At 52.5% G+C, this 21,891-nt stretch overlaps 9 protein-coding genes across 9 annotated transcripts; 4 read left to right on the plus strand and 5 right to left on the minus strand.

Moving 5' to 3' along the window:
- Positions 1–88: 88 nt before the first annotated feature.
- On the minus strand, positions 89–1,658 carry J4E93_003330 (uncharacterized protein; the record flags this gene model as incomplete). The annotated part of the gene is made up of 2 exons (XM_049341269.1): positions 89–1,340; positions 1,396–1,658. The coding sequence occupies 2 exons, from the start codon at positions 1,656–1,658 to the stop codon at positions 89–91; spliced, it is 1,515 nt and encodes a 504-aa protein (XP_049202151.1).
- A 546-nt stretch (positions 1,659–2,204) lies between these two features.
- On the plus strand, positions 2,205–3,155 carry J4E93_003331 (uncharacterized protein; the record flags this gene model as incomplete). Its single annotated transcript, XM_049341270.1, has 3 exons — positions 2,205–2,654; positions 2,711–2,837; positions 2,893–3,155. The coding sequence occupies 3 exons, from the start codon at positions 2,205–2,207 to the stop codon at positions 3,153–3,155; spliced, it is 840 nt and encodes a 279-aa protein (XP_049202152.1).
- Positions 3,156–5,200: 2,045 nt separating this feature from the next.
- J4E93_003332 (uncharacterized protein) lies at positions 5,201–6,876 on the plus strand (the record flags this gene model as incomplete). Its single annotated transcript, XM_049341271.1, has 3 exons — positions 5,201–5,731; positions 5,783–6,625; positions 6,694–6,876. 3 exons carry the CDS (start codon positions 5,201–5,203, stop codon positions 6,874–6,876), a joined length of 1,557 nt encoding a protein of 518 aa, XP_049202153.1.
- Positions 6,877–7,280: 404 nt separating this feature from the next.
- Positions 7,281–8,784, minus strand: J4E93_003333 (uncharacterized protein; the record flags this gene model as incomplete). Its single annotated transcript, XM_049341272.1, has 3 exons — positions 7,281–7,408; positions 7,472–8,096; positions 8,149–8,784. 3 exons carry the CDS (start codon positions 8,782–8,784, stop codon positions 7,281–7,283), a joined length of 1,389 nt encoding a protein of 462 aa, XP_049202154.1.
- Positions 8,785–9,486: 702 nt separating this feature from the next.
- On the plus strand, positions 9,487–10,549 carry PHB2 (Prohibitin-2, subunit of the prohibitin complex (Phb1p-Phb2p); the record flags this gene model as incomplete). The annotated part of the gene is made up of 3 exons (XM_049341273.1): positions 9,487–9,664; positions 9,738–10,162; positions 10,214–10,549. 3 exons carry the CDS (start codon positions 9,487–9,489, stop codon positions 10,547–10,549), a joined length of 939 nt encoding a protein of 312 aa, XP_049202155.1.
- A 279-nt stretch (positions 10,550–10,828) lies between these two features.
- J4E93_003335 (uncharacterized protein) lies at positions 10,829–12,292 on the minus strand (the record flags this gene model as incomplete). The annotated part of the gene is made up of 1 exon (XM_049341274.1): positions 10,829–12,292. One exon carries the CDS (start codon positions 12,290–12,292, stop codon positions 10,829–10,831), a length of 1,464 nt encoding a protein of 487 aa, XP_049202156.1.
- Positions 12,293–13,312: 1,020 nt separating this feature from the next.
- Positions 13,313–15,312, minus strand: J4E93_003336 (uncharacterized protein; the record flags this gene model as incomplete). The annotated part of the gene is made up of 2 exons (XM_049341275.1): positions 13,313–13,730; positions 13,781–15,312. The coding sequence occupies 2 exons, from the start codon at positions 15,310–15,312 to the stop codon at positions 13,313–13,315; spliced, it is 1,950 nt and encodes a 649-aa protein (XP_049202157.1).
- Positions 15,313–16,891: 1,579 nt separating this feature from the next.
- J4E93_003337 (uncharacterized protein) lies at positions 16,892–17,940 on the minus strand (the record flags this gene model as incomplete). Its single annotated transcript, XM_049341276.1, has 2 exons — positions 16,892–17,713; positions 17,764–17,940. 2 exons carry the CDS (start codon positions 17,938–17,940, stop codon positions 16,892–16,894), a joined length of 999 nt encoding a protein of 332 aa, XP_049202158.1.
- Positions 17,941–19,041: 1,101 nt separating this feature from the next.
- On the plus strand, positions 19,042–21,636 carry J4E93_003338 (uncharacterized protein; the record flags this gene model as incomplete). Its single annotated transcript, XM_049341277.1, has 1 exon — positions 19,042–21,636. One exon carries the CDS (start codon positions 19,042–19,044, stop codon positions 21,634–21,636), a length of 2,595 nt encoding a protein of 864 aa, XP_049202159.1.
- Positions 21,637–21,891: the final 255 nt, after the last annotated feature.

The raw sequence follows: 21,891 nt of genomic DNA on the forward strand, positions 1-21,891 counted from the left end.
GTCGAGATGCATCATACATATTCCAATCTTTCTGTCCCCAACGCCAGGCGCCTTACATACCCTCATGTTCTTGGTGAACGGTACATCATCAAAATTCCATAGCATCGGCACCTTCCTCTCTCTCCCTCTTCAGCGCTGGTTTGTCCTCGTCCACTAAGCCCGCGACAAACCGTCGAAAGTAGTCTACGTACGGCTTCAAGCTCGTCTTCTCCCAGTCCTGTATCTTCTTATCCGTTTCTTCGCCCGACCAATCGTCGATCTCCTGGAGTAACTGCGTGACTGTTGGTACGCTCAACGGATCGAAATCCTCCACTGTCCGTGTGTCGATTGGAACACAGACACGTCCTGTTCCGGGGTGAATTACGAATGGCGACTTGAGCAAATGGTTGAGTTTCTTAGAGACTTCGGCATCGAGACGGGGGTATGTGTATTCTAGGATGATGTCTTGCTTCGCTTCGAGAAGGTCTTTGGGCGTCTTTGACAAGGCGCCGGATTTGGCTAACGCGTCAATGTCGGCCCATTTCGATGCGCTGGGGCGGGAGGGCGCAGAATCCCACTTCTTCTTTAGTGCTGCTCTGAGCGTAGGGTCTGGGATGAGGTCGAGGAGGTGCGCGGATTTCTCTTCCGCAGCCCAAGGATCTTGTTCAGCGAGAATGGAGGTCTGGAAGTGCTCTTTCAGGATAGCCAGACTGCGCTCGAGATGAGGATGTAGAGGTCGTCGCGCGTTGACCTTCTTGCCGCCCTGGTCTCCTCCCTTGAGTAGTTCGAGATAGCCGGCTACGGAGCGGCGCTTTTGGTCGTCCATTTCTCGGGCGCGCTTATCGCAGACCCAGGCGTGGGCTCCTCGACGACCGGAGTACACCCAGAGGATATGTTTGAAGCCAAAGTCTTCCCGTAGAGCAACATCGATGGTCTTGATGGCCATTGTGATGAAGCCCCAGCACTTGAGACAGATGCTCGCACCTGTGCAACATGTTCTGATATCGTCGTAATCTGTCATATCGATATCAAACACCAGCTCTTTCATCAGCGGGCGGAACGAGCTCGCTTTCCGTAGCGTTTTCCTATCTCTCGGGTTTGTGCTGTACATGGGACCGATTTCGAAACGTGAGGGCAGCATGTTTATGCATTGCTTCCGCAGGAGATCGGCTGTTGGAAAAGACTGGTATCGTAGGTATGCGTCGTTGGGTAGGGTGAAGGCGAATTCGCGGTGTGCAAAGTCGTTGCTGGGTATTGCGGAATGGTTGAGCCATTGAAAGAGGGGACGGAAGGGGAACAGGCGTTGGTAGAATGCGCGCATGACGTCTGGGTCGGAGAAGGAGGATTTTGATGTGATCTTGCTGTATCGGTGTCAGCAAGCGTCATGAATGCATTATGTCGGTAGGTGGGGCGTACATTGGTGCGGGTTGCGAGGCATCCTCCTGCGACGTAGGTGCTGGCGCGCTCGAAGGAAACTCTTCGTCTGAATCTTCATCGTCGAAGAGCTCCTCGAGGTTCACCTTGGGCTTCTCTACCGCGGCGGCTGTGGGTGCATCTTCCATTGCAACATCTTGCGTCTCCGGCTCGGGTTTGATAGCATCCGACTGGGACATTGCCGTTGAAGACTCCTCTGCGGGCGTTGAATCTGGCGTAACCGAATGCGGCATCTCGGAAGTCATGCGATTGAATTTGGAGGGATATGTTGTGAGGACGCGGATGCTGGGGGTGAAAGAGTTGGCCGACGCGTTCGAGTATAGTGGTCGCGGGCGCGTTCAGGCTGCAGGGATACCCTTGTCCGCCGTCCCTCGTTCCTTCCCCATCCGTGTAACCATCGCTCGTCATATCGCGTCAAGTCGAGCAAACATTCTCCACGTTGCTCAAACCTCACCAGGGCAGGGCATGAACTGCGACAGTACTCACAGTGCGGAATATGGCGGAGGAGGATACTGTGTCCGGAGAAGGGTGGATCTCAGATGATAGCAGTTTCTATGGTAAGTCTGGACACCTCAAGCTAATCCCATAATATGTGACTGACAGTGAATTTAGGTGATGAGGATGAACAACAGCGCCAATCAAAAAAGTGTGAAAGCTTCAAGACCGGACCTTTCTGGCGCGCACATGCCAAAGACCTGAACACAATCACGGCTGCTGCAAGAACACTAGCACCACCATTAGATGGAGCCGTGTTAGACAAGCAACCTGCAGCAACGACTAACACCTTCGACATGTCGGGTCTCAACCGCCAAGCTATGGAGCAGGAGCGATTGGCAAGACAAGGCAAGCGAAAGCGAGAGCCCTCACCTGTGCCGGCCTCGAACCTTGAACTGTTCAATCCTTTGGAAGGACAGGATGATGCGTGGCAGCTAGGCGAGCCTGTTGATGACTTTGTCAGGCGACTTCCTCCATATACAACCTCCATCTCTACATGTCCCTGGATCCGGGCTGCTAATCCGTATCGCAATCCTCGCGACAAGTCACCTTCGCCGCGTGTTCAAGACTTTACATCGCGTGGCACGGAGTTGCTTCAACAGTCGCTCCAGACCCGCCGCAACATCCAGAAAGAAGGCGCGAAGGGGCCTAGGGGAATGGTCACTAAACAGCTCCTTCAAGAGAGCAAAGCTCTACAAGAACGGATCTCGGACCTTGCAAAGGACACGCATGTTATGTCCGGGAAGGTAAGTTCCATTAGCTGCCCGATTATTCACTTCTTCAAATCACTGACTGGTGTTAGTGGATGTTGTTCCCCAAAGCTGTGGAAGTTGCTCGGGTCTGGAAGCAAGTCGTCGCAAATGTGATCGATAATCGACTTGGCTGTACCTGCAAGGTGGCCACAGACGACGGCAAGGACGAGCGACTAAGTAAGTCCGACGTACGACAGATAGTGCACAATTACTGACGCAATACCTTTCGTAGTCTGTGTCTACACAAATGACTTCCTGGATGCTGACGATGTACTGCGAGTACTCCACGAGCTTGAGACCATGGGTCTCATCAACGTCGGCAGGACCATTTACTACAAACCAGATGCCTACACCTATCTGGATCTTAGACGCGAAACGGCTGCAGAATATGGACTCCAAGCCAGTCTTTACAACTCACGAACTCTGTTGGCAGCTAACAAAGTGTCAAAGTCATCCTCGTTTCCGCAGACGAAGCAGTCGACGCTGAAGAAGTGAGCTTGGGTGTACATCGTTAGCTGCTACGCTGTTTGGGGGCGGGGTCGTCAGGCATATTCAACCAACGAAACTCTCAAAGAAGCTACAGGTGTTGCTGACCCTCTCTCGTATGACAAACAATCCCAGCTTACCAAGATTCGTTGAAGTGCTTTGAGCTGATCTTCCCACTTGCCTGGTCGTTCTGAATGTGGCAGCCAGTGCATGAATATTACAGACACCGTTCACAGACAAACAAGTACGCGTCAGGCATGCGGTTATGCCTGTCGACGCTGATCACCGAGCCGCTGTCGGACGCAGCAGCCCGTTTGACATGCCGGCTAGGACCATTGCGTACCATGCTGAGCAACACGCCTTCAATCACCCGGGCAAACGTAAGCAAAACTTGTCTTCGGCGTTGAAGCGCATCTGCAAGGTCTTTACCGAGCTGCCCGTAGGCGCAGGCAGCCAATGTAGAGGCAGTTCGGCCCATCGTGCCTGCAAAGCCTGCCGGCCGCCAGAGCGAGTCGAGAGTAGCTATGGTCTTTGCGACGTCCGTTGTGTTGGCGCGCTACTGAAAATTCCAGAAACCGAGAGGCGTCGAGTTTTCGTTACTCGATAGTTACCCTGAGGACAGGGCTTCAGTGCCGTAGTTCGCCGCTTGCGATAGACGACTCCCACCGACGATCATAGCATGACAGAAACATCGGAAACCTCCGAAACCACAGTATGGCCGTCTCTTCACCTCTATACATATCCTCGCATTTCGGGGTCTCAGTAAAATGTCCAGGTGTAGTCGCGCTTGCTTGGACGAGGTGGGTAGAAGAATGGCACCAGCATGACCCGGGCGCGTTCGGGTTCTCGGTTGATGATATGGCTGTCGGCCAGCCCCGAACAGTCAGGGCGTTCGCATTGGACTAGTCAACGGCTGGCCTCAGTCTTCGGCGCATCGTATTTCCTTTACTCGATATCTATCGAGTAATGGGAAGGTCGTGTTGGGAGGTACGCTGGCTGACATATGCTTAGCTTCTCCGATGGAATCGGGCCTTACTCCGATGTCTTCGAACTCGCACCTTCTATGCCAACGAGCGTTTCACGACAAGAGTGTGTTTCCATATTCAATCTTTACGCAAACCGTAAAGAAAGCAGTGAACAGAATATCACTGAAGCCCTGGGTCTGAGATTCTAGAAGTATGACGCTCCGCCGTTGACCCTGCGCTAGTTTGAGGGCTCTAATCGCGCGATCTGCTGTGCGCCTATCGCGTGCATCAATACCCTTGCAGCTGCTTATCAGTAACACATGCACGTCCCCCAACACCATCCACAACGTGCAGCAACACGTTTAGGAAGTTTACCGATTCCAACGCTCTACCCAGTCTTCGGAAAATTAATCTTCGAGCAACGACGACTGAGAAACAGCTCATGATGCGCGCCCAATATACACAGCCAATATCTCGCATGCCCGATCTGGAGATAGCATACAGTACCGGAGCGAATAGCCTCGTATCTACACTAAATCGACCAACGGGAGACAGGGTCGAGATGCATGGCTAAGGCGGCCGCGATAGACTACCTCCACCCTAGTTACTCGATAGAATCGAGCAACGTGTATTCCAGGGTTCGCCGATGCTCCACAGTCCCCTGACGCCATGTTAGCTGACCCAGATTCTGGCTACAATGCCCCGAGAGGATCTTTGGGCTGGCCCATACCAACGGGTAGATAAGGACCTGTACCCCAGGTTTTGGCGTTTTTGATAACGACTTACTGAGCGCATCTCTTCTCTCAAACGTCTTCTCTGTTTGAAAGTACTGCTTTGCCAACTTTCAGCAAGATACAATCTACTTTCCTCTTTGACATCTGTTAGGCGCAACACCAAACGTGCCTTATCAACGCTTATCTGCAGCTCACCCGGAGACGCCCACCTTCTTCCCCGCGTTTGCCGAGTTCGGGGCTTGTTGCTGTATATAGCTCTTGCTGTTAGCACGGAGCTGAGCACCTTCAGACTTCTTTGCGCACTCTTTTCTTGTCCGTGTCTTCTCACAGTCGATTACATTTCCAACTTGGCATCATGGCACCCCACGCAACCACGCCTCCACCCGTCTCCCACGAGCAACCCATTCAATCCATCACAGTTCTTGCCTCATCAAGAGCAGTTGTTGCTGGTCGGTTGACTGAGGCTACTATCGTTGTATCAAACCTCACAGGGAAGATCACTTCCATCTTCCATTCAGTACTTCCTCGTACGGACTTCCCTGAAGGCACACCATACACCGACTACTCGCCACACATCTTACTACCTGGTCTTGTCGATGCCCATGTACACCTCAACGAGCCTGGTCGGACAGAATGGGAAGGCTTCTGGACTGGTACCCGGGCTGCGGCCTTCGGCGGTGTCACAACTGTCATTGACATGCCTTTAAACGCTATCCCTCCTACGACTACTGTCGAGAACCTCAAGATCAAATGCGAAGCATCACAGGGAAAGTGCTGGGTTGATGTAGGCTTCTACGGTGGCATCATCCCCGGAAACTCTGGAGACCTCAAGGCTTTAGTCAAGGAGGGTGTTCGGGGCTTCAAGGGTTTCCTTTGCGACAGTGGAGTAAGTATATTTATCTCAGCATCCCAGCACGTGACACTAACCACTCTCTAGGTCGACGAGTTCCCCGCCGTCTCATCCCTCGACATCGAAAAGGCTCTCCTCGAACTCAAAGACTCAACAACAACACTAATGTTCCACGCCGAAATGATCCCACCCATCACCGACTCAGTAGGCGACGACGTGCAACAATCCCTTCCTCCACTCGCCCCCAAAGGCCCATTAACTTCCTACGACACATTCCTGCAATCCCGCCCGCCATCCTTCGAAACCTGCGCCGTAGCCGAAATCCTCTCCCTAGCCCATCTTGCCCCGGACCTGCAACTCCACATCGTGCACCTCTCGGCCATAGAAGCCATCCCCATGCTACGCAAAGCGCGTGCCGACGGCATCAAAATCACAGCAGAAACCTGTTTCCACTACCTTGCTCTCGCATCAGAAGGCATCCAGGAAGGCGACACAAGACACAAATGCTGCCCGCCCATCCGTTCTCAATCCAACCAAGATGGCCTCTGGGAAGAACTGCTTCAAGACACAGCCGATGGCGTGATTCAAACAGTCGTCTCTGATCACTCCCCTTGCACGCCTGAGATCAAACTTTTACCCCCACATCTAGCACCTAAGAAGACGGGCGAGAGCAGCGCAACCGACATCCAAGGACCAGAAGAAAAAGGTGATTTCTTCAGCGCTTGGGGCGGCATCTCGAGCGTGGGCCTCGGTCTACCTATCCTGTGGACCGAAGGCACGAAGCGCAACCCTGACTTCAGCATCGAGGAAATTGTACGTTGGTGCTGTAGGAATACGGCGAAGCAGGTTGGGCTTGAGAAGAGCAAGGGCGATATTAGTGTGGGATTTGATGCTGATATTGTGGTTTTTGACGATGAGGCCGAGTTCTTGGTATGTGTTTTCTTCCATCTCTTTTCTTCTTTGAACTGTGTATGAGCTGTGGGCTAACGGTGATGCAGGTCGAGCCTAACACGATGCTCTTCCGCAACAAGGTCTCGCCGTATGAGAACAAGACGCTCAAGGGTGTTGTGAGGGAGACTTGGCTACGCGGTCAACGCGTGTTCTCGAGGACGGAAGGGTTTCAAGAGAAGTCTGGACCGCAGGGCAAGTTGCTGCTTGAGCCACGCAAGATGAGCGGTTAGGCTAAGAAGTCGGGGATTTGTTTCTGTTGCTATGGGGGATGGGGTGCATACATATGGTTGGGACGCTGCATAGAGCATGTGGTGACTGACCTCTTTCCTTTCTTTACTGCATAGATGGTGTTTTCATTTGGGTAAGAATTGCATAGAAGATATTTACAATCTGAATATGAATCTTAGTACGAAGTTCGTACTTCCGCTTGCTTTCCTCGCAAGTCACAAATCAAACGCCGCGTACACATCACTGGCTCCTTTAACAGTAAAAGCAATGCCATGTAGTATTCCATGCCAGGTAACAAACAACACACCGAGAACAACGCGTTTCTCGGGTACAGCGTATAGTACACATTCCCCAGTCCACATATATGCACGTCTCTTGGTCTGATCTCAAACCCCTAGAGAGTGGTTTACAAGTATTTCTTGGGCGCACCGCCTCGTCTCTTCTTGTAAACGATATAAGCACCTGTGATCATAATCTGAACAGCGACCGCGATGAAGAAGAAGGTCATTAGGCTGGGTCCGTGGCTGCCAACAACTGTGGTATCGAGTTAGCTTTACTGTCCTCTCAAAACACATCGGATTGAGAATTGTCACTTACCATCACCCATCATCCCAGGCAAACTCGACATGACGTGTCCGTGGTTCCTGTCCAGGGCGTGATGAATTTGCTGCATCATATCCTTGTAATCTTTGCTCTCGATGTCTCGCAGTATCTGCATAGTCGTGCGCTCAACCTTTTCCATGTTGCGGATTGTGGCCGCTGCGCGGTCATCCATTGGTACAATGCGACGATGGAGTTCCTCCCAGCGCTCCATATTCTCCTTGTGGATGAGTGTGACAGTCTCGGCGATTTCGAAGACGCGGTTGTTGATGATTTGGATGCGGTTGTGGAGGTCGGCGAATTGGTCTTGTTGCGAGCGGATGTTGCCTGCTAGAACGTCTTCAAGCATCTTGGGGATGTCTTGCTGGGAGGTGGAAGAACCGTAGTTCTGCTGCCCTTGGTTCTGCTTGTGCGTCTGCTGCTCGTGGCCTTGTTGAGCAGCGAGGTTTTGCTGTTGTTGGTGTTGTTGCTGCGAGTTGATGTAGTCCTTCTTGCTTAGGTTGGGCTCTTCGCGCGTGTACGAGTTGGTGGTAGAGACGACGAACTTGTGAACTTCGAAGGAGTCGGGGTTCTCGGCGGAGGAGGCGCTTACACCGAAGTAGTAGCCTTCAGGGAGATCGACCTAGAGGGATAGTGAGTGGTGTGTATCTGAGCGCGTGGGTTTGAGAGCATACCTTGTTAGTCTTGAAGCAGGTTTCTCCGTCTACAATGACCTCTAGGAAACCCTCTGCGTGGTGCAATTTGATAGGCGTAAGCTCTCCACGGTTCCTGTATGCATAATCGCATCTGCCAAAGGCCAATGTGTCAGGGTCAGGGTGAGCCCTGATGTCCTTGGTCCCATCGTTCAGGAAACCGCGAACAGAGCCGCCGTGTCCTTCATACTGGTCTATGACGAGTACCAGTCCGTCAAACTTGGGAGCCGTGTACAGGCTCGCCGGTGTCTCCCGCGCTTGTGAGTCCTTGATGTACCACAACTGCAGGTTACCACCTCCACGCTCCATGCCAGTCGCTCTGAAGTCCAACTCGGCCGTCCAGTCGCCGCTGTGGTGTAGCGGATCCTGCGCCCATATCGAACCACGCTTACCTCCAGGGTATGGAGGTGTGAGGATAATTCTGTCGGAAAGAATCTGGGGCACGTAGTCGTCTGAGCCCTGAATGACAAAGTGAGGGACTGTCGTGTAATCGGGCGAGATTTGTTGGCCAGCTTTCTGGCCAAAGCTGAGGTTATCTATGACATATTGGGCGTGCGCTGTGGAGAGAGCGAGGGTCGACCAGGCAATGGTCCGCAGCGATTGCGGAGTGATGTGCATGTTGGAGGGGCGCAATGCGGTGCTCGGGTTGACGATGAGGTTCGACTCGGGGTGCAATTGATTGCTCGATTAGATTCGGACGTAGTCTATCTATCTGAAATCTTGTCAGAGGATTGTCGAATTGGAGCTAAAGCAGGGAACAAAGGTACCTCCTGCTTGGCTGATAGTAGCTTCACCTGCGGCGCAATGGTTCACGCGACGGTCGCAAGTCAATTAATCGAGAGTGAAAGAAAGAATCGGGTATCACGAAACGATGGCAATGCACAAGAAAAGAAGAACCGCCGCCAGATGGGCAGGAACGAAACCGAATGGAGATGGGGGAGCTTATGGACAGCTGTGCTTAAGACGGGTCTACCTACGACATTGATTGGGTGGTCTATGCGCGGAGATACTGCGACAACTCTGGTAAGCCACCATCTAAGATGAGACGTCAAGCCCGCGAGGACATTCGACCTGTGGCTACAACAGTGGTGGAATGTTTCAAGCGATGCACATATGCCCGAAAATATAGTCGCAAAAGGGTCTAGCCACCGCGATACAGCAATGCGGAGGTTTGCTTGGCGGTTCGGTGCGGTCGGGAGTTGTGATTGGCCGACTACCATTTTCCCATCGTCGACTACCTCATGACCGAGCTGCATCCGCCATCGTCGCCGCCTACACGTCTCACGCACCCCACGCCAACCCCTCACCCTCACGGCCAACATGTCTGCACCGGATCCCAAGGAAGCCTGGGCGCGCATCCAGAATGAGCTGACACGACGCGGCTCTCGATTCGGCGGCGCGGGCGGCGGCGGACCACCGAAGGGCCTTTTTGGAGGTCTTGGAGGACTGGTACTAGTTGGTGGTGGAATCTGGATGGCGAACAATGCTCTGTTCAACGGTAGGTCTTCTTCAAGAGCTCTCTCCTAGGGCCTTCCAATGGCCATAATACGAATGATGCTGACTTGCGACAGTCGACGGTGGTCACCGAGCAATCAAGTACACCCGAGTAGGCGGCGTCCAGAAGGAAATCTACAGCGAAGGAACCCACTTCCGCATTCCCTGGTTCGAAACCCCCATCACCTACGATGTGCGCGCCAAACCCCGAAACGTCGCCTCCCTCACCGGCACCAAGGACTTGCAGATGGTCAACATAACCTGCCGTGTACTGTCAAGACCGCGAGTCGAATCTCTGCCGCAGATCTACAGGACACTCGGCACCGACTACGACGAACGTGTTCTGCCATCAATCGTCAACGAGGTTCTCAAGAGCGTCGTGGCGCAGTTCAATGCCAGTCAGCTCATCACACAGCGTGAGAACGTCAGTAGGCTGGTACGCGACAACTTGGTCCGAAGAGCAGCGAGGTTCAACATCATGCTCGACGATGTCTCTCTAACAGTAAGTTTCTACCCACGTCTTCTTACCCCGCCGTCTTCTAATCGTCCTTAGCACCTCGCCTTCTCCCCCGAATTCACCGCCGCAGTCGAAGCCAAGCAAGTCGCACAGCAAGAGGCCCAACGTGCCGCCTTCGTCGTCGACAAAGCCCGCCAGGAGAAGCAAGCCACCGTCGTCCGCGCCCAGGGTGAGGCCCGCTCCGCCGAGCTGATTGGTGACGCCATCAAGAAGAGCAGGAGTTACGTCGATCTCAGGGAGTTCGAGAACGCAAGGAATATCGCACAGATTCTGCAACAGAGCGCAAACAAGGTCTACCTCGACAGCAGGGGTCTTGGTCTGGACATCAGCCAAACCACAGCGGATAAGGAGCAGAGAGCGAACAGGAAGTAAGAAGATGAGGCGGAATGCGTCTCTGAGAGAATACAATTCGAAGACAACGCCGTGTATAAATATCTCTGGGACAAGCGAGGTGCAAGCGTGCAATTGTGTAGCTTTCCACTCATGACTAAATAACAACAAAGTACTCCAACTCAACCCCGCTCAATCCCCATGATACGAGAGGCGCATGCGATGGACCACATATACCACTCAAGTATGACATGGAGAGGGAGAAAACAAGACTTTGTCAAAAGGGTAATGGTATTAATGCGCAAGTACTATATAGGGGTATCACTCTTCGCTCTTCCTCTTCTTCTCCGCATGCTCGTCCTCCTCTCCACCAGCAAGCTCAGTTCCATCTTCACCAACCTCACTCTCAACCTCATCCACAGCCCTCTTCCTTTTCTCCGTTCTCGTAACCTCCTCACCAGCCGACTTCTCCGTAACAAACAACGTACTAGCCGTCTCCTTGACACTACTACTACTCTGCTCACTCACCACCTGCTCCACCACCGCCTCTTCATCCTCTTCCTCCTCAACTAACCCCAAATCCGCTGTATTCTTATCCGGATCCTCGAGCGCAGCCTGAATCTTCTCAAGTCCCATGTCATCGCCTTCGAGTGTCTCGCTGATATCAGGATCCACCCAGCCCTCTGTATAGCTGCCTCCGAAATCAATGATCCAAAGCTCGTCATTCGCGTCGACCATGAAGTTGTCTGCTTTCGCATCGCCCCAAATGATACCGTTGTCGTGAAGTAACGAAACATACGCCGCACTCTTCTCACTCCAAACACGCCTCTTCTCCTCATCCACCGACGACCTGAGCAACTTGGTCAACGGCGTCGGCGCATCGATGTTCTCCAATAACAAGCCCATGACTTCTGTCTTGCTATTGCCCTGAGCAACAAACCCGCGTAAATGTGGAAACTTGATATTCAGACCTAGTTTCTCAATCTTACGCAGGATCTGTATCTCGCGCTTCACAGACTCGGGTTGGTCGGCTACGACTGGCTTGAAGAAGTATGTGTCCTTCGTCTCTTTATGGAGGACTTGGCCTGGGTGTGCGGGAGGTGGCATGCTGACTTCTGACTCGACGGTCAGGTCGTTGGCGTTGAGCCAGGGGAGCTTGTAGTCTTGCATGTATTTGGGAACTTTCATGCGGGGGACGAGGGCTTCGATTTTGGCTTCTAGGTCGGATGTTGTTTCCAAGAGTTCTGGTGAGAGTTCTCCGCTGGCGATTTGTAGAGTGTAGAAGTAGGTGGGACCGTGGTACCATTCGTACAAGGTGGATTCTTCGGGTTCGCGGTTTGGCGGCGCGTAGGTGTTTGTGATGTCGGAGAAGGAAGCGAGGATCCAGTTTCGCAGTTCGACGCCTGCGCTCGCAGAGTCTTGGTCGGCGTCTTCTCCTGCTTCTGAGACGTCGTCCTCTACATACTCGTCGTCAGAGTCGGCTGTGACGTCGATGCCGCTATCCTTTCCCTCCGAGCCCTGTCGGTCTTTGTTCTTGTTCTTCTTGTTCTTTACTTTTGCTTCTCGTTCTTCGGCTAGCTCCTCCTCGCGCTCGTCGGCCTCGCGAAGCGCAGAGATCTTGTCGAGGTATTCATAGTAGAGAGGCTTCTCAGAGGACTTCTGAAGTACCTTGGGGTCGACAGTGACGTGGAAGCGGACATCATTGATGAGAGCTGTGAGCGCACAACTATCGTCGTTGTCATAGGAAAAGTGTAGGGTATGAGCTTTGGTGGTAGTCTGAGCCATTGCTTCAAAGAGAGTGCGATTGGTGCTAGGCGTAGCGCTGAGAATATGAATGTGAATGGCATCTAACATGAACGACGGCACACTACATCTATACTGACATCGCAACAGCCCACAGACTCAAATCTACCCCTGCACCGACATCATCGCTATTCCGGATCGCCGACTTAATTGCATAGCAAATCCCATGCCACACCATAGGGGGCTTAGTCTGACCCGTGCATCTACATCATAGATGTCGTTCTGATCTGCAGGTACGATCGAGATAGTGGGGAGCGGTACCGCCAGGAGACATTCTAAGTGGCTAGCAGGTGCTGGCGCGTCAATAGATCCGATCTGAAATTTACGTCAGGGTATCGATCTGAAACTGTATGAAATTGGAAAGGCTGGGGTGAAAGGGATCGGGGGCTGGCGCGTCACGAACACGGGTGCGCGCGATCAGATGTCGTGACGTCAACTAATCGCCGTGACGACTTAGCGCTTCTGCGTTCCTGTGACGACCATGCCCAATTCAATAGATCAGATGCATGATTTGCTTTTTGTCAGCTCGTTGGTTGACCAGGGAATCACATGTAAGAATTATATCTGGAGAGTGATGTTTTAAGATGAAGTCATATGTGTCGATTGACAAGACGTCCAACATTGTCGCATTGCTACATAAACGCTCATCGTTCATATCGATGCATCGCTAGCAGAAATACTGCACTAGTGCTGACGTTCAATCGTCAAGATAGCCAAACCATATACGCCGTTTTGAAATAACAATTGTGCCTGCCAAAGGAGCGTGATCCCCACGTCGCGCGGCCCCTATAGTAACAAAAACCAGAAGCGAAACATGATCCTTTCCTAAGAATGATCTTAGATCCTGTCAAGATCTTGGAGAGCCTGCCCAGAAGTAAGAATTGAAAGCAATGCGTTGAACCATCTTCCAGAGATTTCGCAAACGCCGAGTCATTATACGTCGTAATCCATAACAGTTATCATACAGCCTCGCAGTGGCGTCGTCGCGTCGAGTAAGAATATTTATACGGTGAAGTCCAAAAGGTCGTAGGATGAGGAGTCCAATGAGGTGAAGTCGCCCATTGCCTTCATCTCAAGGTCGAACTGAGAGTATGAGGTGTCAGGCATGGTGTCGAACAACTCATCGAGAGCGTCTTTGGGCTCGATTGGCGATGTCGGTGGTGTTGTGAATTGATGGGACTGGACAGACGACCGTGATGGTGACGACGAAGCCTTCAGAGGGCTGGACTGGACTGGCGCGCTCGAACCGTTTGCGGACCCGGCAGAAGCGGGGCGCATGTCGGCGGGTGACATAGGAGGCGTATGCGAGTGTTGAGAGAGCTGTTGGAGGATGTTCATGGACGCGGCGTCGCTTGAGTAGGTGGCAGACGCAAAGCTCGATTGTGCGTCCTCTGCGAATGGGCTTGATGAGGTCTCAAAGCTGTTACATGTATCAGTATTGTATTGACAAAGTGTGGTTGAGGAACTAACCTGAAGGGATCCGCTGAAGCGTTCATGGAGTCGTAGCTTTGCGAGTCGGACAGAAGCTGGGGCATGTCCTGCGATTGAGCTGGTTCGTAACCCTCGAGTGGTGATGGCGATCGAGCTTCTGAGTACGGCGAGCCAGCTGAGGACGGTGCTGCAGATGCCAGCGCCCGTGACCTGCTGGCCTTCTCGACGCGCTGCTCCATGTCTGGGCGATTCTTCTTCGGTCGGCCACGCTTGGCTTGTCGGCGGACTGCGTCAGGGAATCCACCTACACACATACCACGCTGGCGATGGCGCGTGAGGGCATCTTGTCGTGCGAACCCTGCGCCACATGGGCACTTGTAGGGCTTGTTGCCTGAGTGGATCTTTGCGTGGCGCTTTAGGTCATGCTGGCGAACAAAGCACTTGCCGCATCCATTGCACTTGTATTGACGATCGCCAAGATGGGTTTGAACGTGCGATCGGATGTTTTCTCGTCGTCCGAAGACCTTGCCGCAACCATGGTAGAGGCAGGTCCACTTGCCGGTTGTGGTGTCTTGCTCGCTGATGTAACGCGCAACTTCTTCAGGTGCGATGCCAGTGAACTCGAAGCTCGCGTCAACCTCAAGGTCGTTGAAGATCTGAGGCTGGGAGAATGAGTCCATGGGGAGTCCGTTGATTGACATCGAAGTTTGCGGTGTAGGCAACAGAGCTGGTGTGTGCGAGAACATCATCTCTTGGTGCTCTTCGATGTTCTCCAGGAAAGAGTGCATGTCTTTCTGTTGTTGCGGCGAAGAAACTGGCGATGGCGACAAAGCATCGGATGTGTAGTAAGATGACGACTCGTAACCCATGTCGGCATCTGGGTTGTCAAAGTCGAAAGTCATGGCTCTGGAGGTTGGCTCAAGGTTGATGTCACCCATAGCAGTGAAGCTTGGGTGCTGAGTTGCGCCAAACGACTCATGGCTTGGTAGCTGTGCTGGCTTTTGCGGTGTCGCAGTGGGGGTTGGTAGGATGTTAATGAAGACTTGTCCACTTGAGCCATACACTGACTGTATGTGCTCGTGGAGTTCTTTCAGTTGCTGTGCAGTAGGGGGTTTAGAGGGGGATGAGGGAGGCTGCTGGGGAGACTGCGCACGGAGTGTCCGTCGTGGAGTCCGCGGTGTGATGGGAGAGATCTGTACTGGGGACGCCAAAAAGGAATCCTGGGGGCCCGGCTGGGGCTGTCTTAGCGGCTGCGCTACTTGCATAGATTGCTGTGGTATTTGTCCTAGATTGTTAGTATTACTTACCGTACTGTCCTCCTGCTGGAAGGTGGGTGTGTCGAAGGGTCCTGGTCGTTGGGTGTAGTCCTGGTGTTGGGCTTGTCGGGCGGCATGGATGGGGTCTAGGTTGAGGCCGCGTAGATCCAAGCTCATGCCGCTTCGGTTGCGTCGTTGTAGTTTAGCAGGTGGTGCTCGTACTGTGGGTGCGTCAAAAACAGCTGGTGTCGAAAGTTGTCGGCGGTGCTGAATTCGTTGGCGCTGGATGCCGGCTGGCATATTTGTGGACAGCATTTCGTATGCAGGTGGAGTCCGGAGTCGGTTCTGGAGGAGGGGGATAGTCCTGTGGTGTCCGAAACTGGTATATTGTTAACAACTGATATCATGTGATGGCCCGACCACGACGAGATGGAAGCCTCGAGTTGAGAGATAACGACTTACCTCACGCAGTGCAAGCGGCGCTCCGCCGGGCGGTTAGTATCCTTATGGAATCCTCAGTACAGATGCAGTCTCCCAGTAGCCTGCGTCAAGTAAGTGTGTGGCCGAAGCCTGTGCGTGTGTAGATGTGTGTTGGTAGAGATGTGATCAGTAGCAGTCGCTAAAGCAGCAATCGATAGTTGAAACGAACAAAGAGATGTGGATGCGAGAGATGAGTAGCAAAGTGGAGGATAAATGCGGAGGAGGATATGACGATGTATAATGCCTTACCGGGTCGGGTAAACATTGAGCTCTATCTGGCGTTGCCGCCGCAACGACATGGTTCCAAGGTTACCCGGAGCCGCCCATGCACCAGAAGCGAGGCTAGGCTGAGACTGCGATAGCGCATCTTCGAAACGCACGGGGCGCCCAGTAGCCCGCGAGCCGCCCACATTGATTTTGGTACTTTTCGAATTCCTCTGGTCCGTTCTCCCCGCAACCTTTGCATCTACGTGAGGAAAGCATCTCGAAGAGAGGCTCAGCGTTCAAGATGCAGATCTTCGTCAAGACCCGTACGTTACCACCCGCACACGCGCTGCGCCGCCATCATCGCATGCGAAGCGCCACTTAGAACTCAGCGGCTAACAATCTCGCAGTCACGGGCAAGACCATCACTCTCGAGGTCGAGAGCTCTGATACCATTGACAATGTCAAGTCCAAGATCCAGGGTATGTAGCGACACACCACTCTAACGATTTCGCGTCTAACACCGCTCAGACAAGGAGGGCATTCCCCCGGACCAGCAGCGTCTGATCTTCGCCGGAAAGCAGCTCGAGGATGGCCGCACTCTTTCGGACTACAACATCCAGAAGGAGTCCACCCTCCACTTGGTCCTCCGCCTCCGTGGTGGAGCCAAGAAGCGCAAGAAGAAGGTGTACACTACCCCCAAGAAGATCAAGCACAAGCGCAAGAAGACCAAGCTAGCGGTCCTCAAGTACTACAAGGTCGACGGTGACGGCAAGATCGAGCGCCTCCGCCGCGAGTGCCCCCAGGCCGAGTGCGGTGCCGGTGTCTTCATGGCCGCCATGCACAACCGCCAGTACTGCGGAAAGTGCCACCTCACCTACGTCTTCGACGAGGCCAAATAAGCGCGTCGCCACCGGGGAACGCGATACGATCGACAACGAGTTACGGCATCATGGCATATATGGGAGGAGCTGGATAGGTTTCACCACAATGTCGGACATCTAGAATCAATCAAATTCGTCATGGACATCAGATCTTGTTACAATCTCCAATGCGTGAACCTGCCGCCCAGCGCATACGCTGCGAGTCTCGTACTGCAGCTTTTTAGACTCGACAGCATTACAGCTTCCATTGCTGACTGGGTACATAGCATGCACATTTGAATCGTGGTATCATCATGTCGTTATGGCTGCGGACCACTACCTAACGACTACAAACTGACAGAGGTGCACATCACTACGACCGCTCCCAACATGCCGATCATTAGTATCGAGAATTGCTCCCCCGACATCCGCACAGCCGCTCCCAGTTGAGCGTTACCGCCTGGGCCTGCGATCTCGCCTTGCCCACTCGTACCACCCTGGCCGTTACCATTGTCGTTCCCACTTCCCCTCCCGCCCGATCCGTCGTCCGCCCCATTTCCTCCAACTTGGCCACCGTCACTTCTTCCGCTTGTCTCAATCTCAATATCCTGCATAGGCGTACCCGGTGGATTGTTAACGCTGTTGACCTGGGTTTGGAAGTCGACCAAGGGATTTTCGATCATCGCGCATGGCATTCGTCCGCCATTTGCACTGAGTGGACCGGGGGCGGGTTTCGTGGTAAGCTGCGAGGCACCGGGGAAACGCTGAATGCTATTCGTAACGCTGATGGGGAGGTTGAAGATGGTGTACCGGTCCACGCCATTCAGTCGATAGTTCTGGTGTATACTGATGTTGTAGTCCCCCCTCGCAGTGGACCCCTCATCCTCGTTGTTGTCTCCGACCAAACACTCCGGCCATTCGAAGTTGATGTGCTTGACTGTTTGACCGCTTTCTTGATCTAATATGTCTGCGAGTGGTGGTGTGGACGTCGTTATGTTCGATATAGTGAAGTTCTTCTGCGTAACCGTAGATGTAAGGAAGAGCGTAAAGTTAAAGACCTGGGTGAGCGGGTCGGCGATATTGCGTGGCGGCACTTGGAGTTTGCCATCACCTGAGACATCGAGTGCGATGTGAAGGAAGTCGCCGCCCATGGGCGTAAATGGCTGGGGCTTGTGTTCTTGTCAGCAGGAGAATCGCGCGTCTTGACACTTTTACCTACTGCAAGGATAATTCCTAAGCCAGGTGTAAATATTCTTCCATTCACGATAGTGAACGCGTTGTTGTCGGGACCATTGTTTTGTCCATTACGATTATTATCGCCGTTCTGTCGTCTCTCAAATCCCCCATGATTTGGCGACCACGATCCCAGCATCTGCGCACCGACGGCATTGTGCATTAGACATAGTGAAAAGAGTGAAAGGAACGAGAAAAAAGAGGAGGAAATCATTGCTCAACAACGATGCATGCTGACCAGCAGTAACGACAGAAGGAAAGAAGCGCGAAGGACAGCCTGAAGCAGGATATGTCGTTAGCAGGAAACCAAGGAAGCGCAATTACAGCGAGGCTTCGTAACCCGCGATAGCCGGTGGAGATGTCGAGTGCCCAGTGGCCTTTGCATGATGCTTGGTAGAGGGCGAGAACTGGCTTTCATGCAATATTGGACGAAATATGCCTTATGAGGCATGCGAATTTCGTTTCGAGACGCGTGGTGTCTGAGGAGTGATAGTTCGGCTGTGGTTCAGCCGGTGGGGGCTGCTGTCCGCTAGGTCGTTTCTTCTGTGTCTCGGGCGCCTTCGCTCGAACACAACGCATCGGCGCGACTCATCACTTCTGCGACCTATGATACCCAGCTTCTCTCCGATTATGATGTGTAGGAACACGAACTTACTTCGTCTTAAATAGCACTATTCTCAATCCAGCCCTGCGCTCACCCGAAGTGCTTGTCGGGCCTCCCAGATAGCCGAGCCTCATGCGAAACAGCAACAAGCTCAGCCTTGGTGCCGCCCTGTACAAGTAAAAACCTGAACAGGTCTAGAGCCTACATTAACGCTAGGCCACCTACTTTGCATGTTTCTATGTTAATGTAGGCTGCAAACCTGTTTAGTTTCTTCCTACGTTGACGTGGTGCGCAGAAACCGCGATATCGAGTCCATCACGCCCACAGATGCTGGACCCGTGTATGATGGCCTCATTTCAAGTATTTGCGGCGGTGCTAACAAAAAACAACAACCATAATATTCTCGACGTTGCCACATCTTCACAGTATCTTCATGACAGGAAGCCACAGCATATCGTTGTGTGAACACCTATCACGTCCCAAAATGACACTGTAGGCAATATCAGCGCACTGTCAAAAGCTGCGTTGCTGTTTGCAAACACGTCTAGATCCAAGCCAGACTACAAAGGTCTTACTTCGCTCTCGACGGGCAGCAGCTGCCATCCCTCCATTCAGGCACTGGTTATCCTTAGAAGAAAACCAGCTTCCAAGTATCTCACCATGTGCAAATCATGCAGGTTTCCTGGGGTTGCTCCTCAAGAAGTCCGACATGATAAGCCTACTTCGTTCTCAGCATCAAAAGACGACCCGGCAAAAGAACAAGTCATCAACACTCCTCCAACGACTTTCCAGTCTTGGTTATTTGGTGTACTCAGCGGAGGCCAGGATTCCTGGATCATGAACTACATGAACTCGGAATTCTATGACATGGCCCGAAATGCCATCAAAGAGCGCACTGGAGGTCGAGATGTCCAGATCCTGATCATGACATGTGCCGCTCTCAATGCTGCTCGTGTACAGCTTCCAGTCATACTAAGCGCGCTTTTGAATCAGGTAAAGCCACAGGTCACTAGTTCTATTACCATCAGTGGTTATGACAGCGTACTTTGTGGCGGGTTGCTGACTCTAGCGCGCGAAAAGGCTGAAGAAAGTCGGAAGCTTCGACGCTTTCGCGGAGAGCATCAACTCCGTGCGGTCACAGGCGAGCTTTCGCTTGTTGCTGGAAAGACAGAAGGCTGGTTTTTGCACAAAGGCAGGCAGTTCATGCTCGAGATTCAGCGATCTGGCACTGCGGACAAATCAGAGCTCGAACGGTTGCGCACTAATGACTTCTTCACGAGCCTTCCCGATCCCACAGGATCCATCACCGTTCGATGTTGGGGACACAGTCGACAGCCTATCACAGAGCTGTTTGAGGATGTCCAAAAACAGGTTTTGGAAAGCACAAAATTGACCGTAGTCGAAATGGGAGCGCATGGAGACAAGAAGTCCCAGCGCAACAAGCGTCCTCTTTCCTCTATAGATCTTGACCCAAAGATGATGCAGGACATTACTCAAGACATAGAGATGTTCTTCCATAAAGACTCCCAAGCTTGGTATGAGAACAGCGGTCGGCCCTACCGACATGGTTACCTTTTCGCAGGCCCACCAGGTACTGGTAAATCGTCGCTGTTGGCTGGGATTGCCTCGCACATGAATGTGCCCCTGTATATCATCAACTTACAAGGTATGGATGACTATGATCTAAGGGCAGCTTTTAGTCGAGTCCCTTTCCGGAGCTGCATTGGCCTTGAGGACATCGATTGCGTCGGTGTCGATGTTGGTAACCGAGGCGCACAAATTTCAGATACGCAACTCCAGACCAAGTCTCAGTCGTCAGGTTCTGGGGACACTGAAGAGAAGCCCGAAATGAATGCACTGGAGAACATGCTGGCACAATTCATGGAAAAACAAAGTGTCGCAAACTACAGGGTGCTCGACCAAGTCAAAGCTATAAAGGCGGCTACTCTGGAAGTCCTAGGTGAGCCTGAAGACTTCGCTAACGCGACCGATCCAAAGAATACAACGAAGCCCTCTGAAACCACGGATTTCACACCCAAATCAGTAACCCTTTCGGGCTTGCTTAATGTCATTGATGGTGTCAATGCCACCGAAGGGAGAATAATCATCATGACAACAAACCATCCAGAAAAGCTTGATCCAGCACTGTATCGCGCTGGTCGTGTTGAGCGCAAGTTCGACATCTCTTACGCAAGCAAAGCCAGCTCAATCATGACCTTCAAGCGCCTCTTCGACAACGACGTCTGCAAACGATACACCTCAGAGGCTATCCATCGTTTTGCTTTAGCCTTTCAGGCCCAGTTCCCGAGCAAGTCCCGCATCACTACTGCGGAGCTTGCCAAATACTGCGGTCAGTATCGTGGAAGACCGGATATTGCTGTCCGCGAATTTGCTGACTGGTTACAACGTGGGGCGGAGAAGTTCTCATGTCCTGTTGACTACGCTAATCTGATTGATGAGGAGGGTATCTACAACGTTCCAGAGTCCTTTGATGATGGGCTCCTACAGATTAGCGCACATGATCTGGTTGATCCTGTTGCGGCTGTAGCATCAGGCATCGAGGTTGCTGACGGGGTACAAGGAAATGACCGAAAGTCGGGATTCTGGAACCCTTTCAAAGCTATCAATACTTTGCTTTTGGACTCTGGAAACCACACTGACCTTGAGTCTGTTGAGGCTTCACTAGCAGGCGTCGCCTATACAGAGCATACTATCGAGCTTCCAGCTGACCCATTGCATACCCGATCACTCCTAGAGCTACCGCACACCGACACTGAAACATGTCATATCGGAGAGCCCTTCCCGGAGCCCCTCGCGTTCGGTATAACATTCGACCCTCTAGATCTGTCGCTTGACGGTCGGAACGCACAAATCTCCGAAAACCGCATCGGCCCTGGTCTCGCGACGCCACCGCTGGGATACTCGTCGGCACTTTGCCCCTCACCAATATACGACTTATCTCCAGAGTACGAAGACAGTGAGTGTAGTGATGATACTGAGCCTCTGCTCAAGAGCTATGTCTCGACTGTTGAGGCTTCCTCAGTTTCGTCAAACGAGTCGGCCTGGGATGAGGCGCATCATAATCAGGCTAGTCCTATTCGCTCGGTGGCCTCAGTTAAGTTCTCGGAGCCAGGGAAATTGGCGCTAGCATCGCCTCGCCCCATCGTTACAGACTCCCTTGCGTCTGAACACGAGCGCCATGATTCTGCTGTCGAAGACTCTGATACTGACGAGTTCGACACTGCAGAAGAGTAGCCTAGTCTACATAGTGAGCGACTGAAGAAGCTGGTTGGAAACATAGTTACTAGTAAAGGGGGTGCGTCTAGTCCCTCAAGCCGAATAATTGCACTGTGAGCTCAGGTCAGGCAACTGGATCGCATGTGTGGAAAGATTCAACATTAGTGAAATCTAACAGTATTAAATGTAAATACATCGCATTCTCATACATTCGTGTCATTAAAGGAAACAAAGTAAAAGTCTATTGGTATCAAAGAAACTCGTAACAACCGC

The sequence above is a fragment of the Alternaria ventricosa genome (assembly GCF_023758065.1).
Source record: "Alternaria ventricosa strain BMP 2768 chromosome Unknown scaffold_4, whole genome shotgun sequence".
Taxonomy (NCBI): Eukaryota; Fungi; Ascomycota; class Dothideomycetes; order Pleosporales; family Pleosporaceae; genus Alternaria; species Alternaria ventricosa.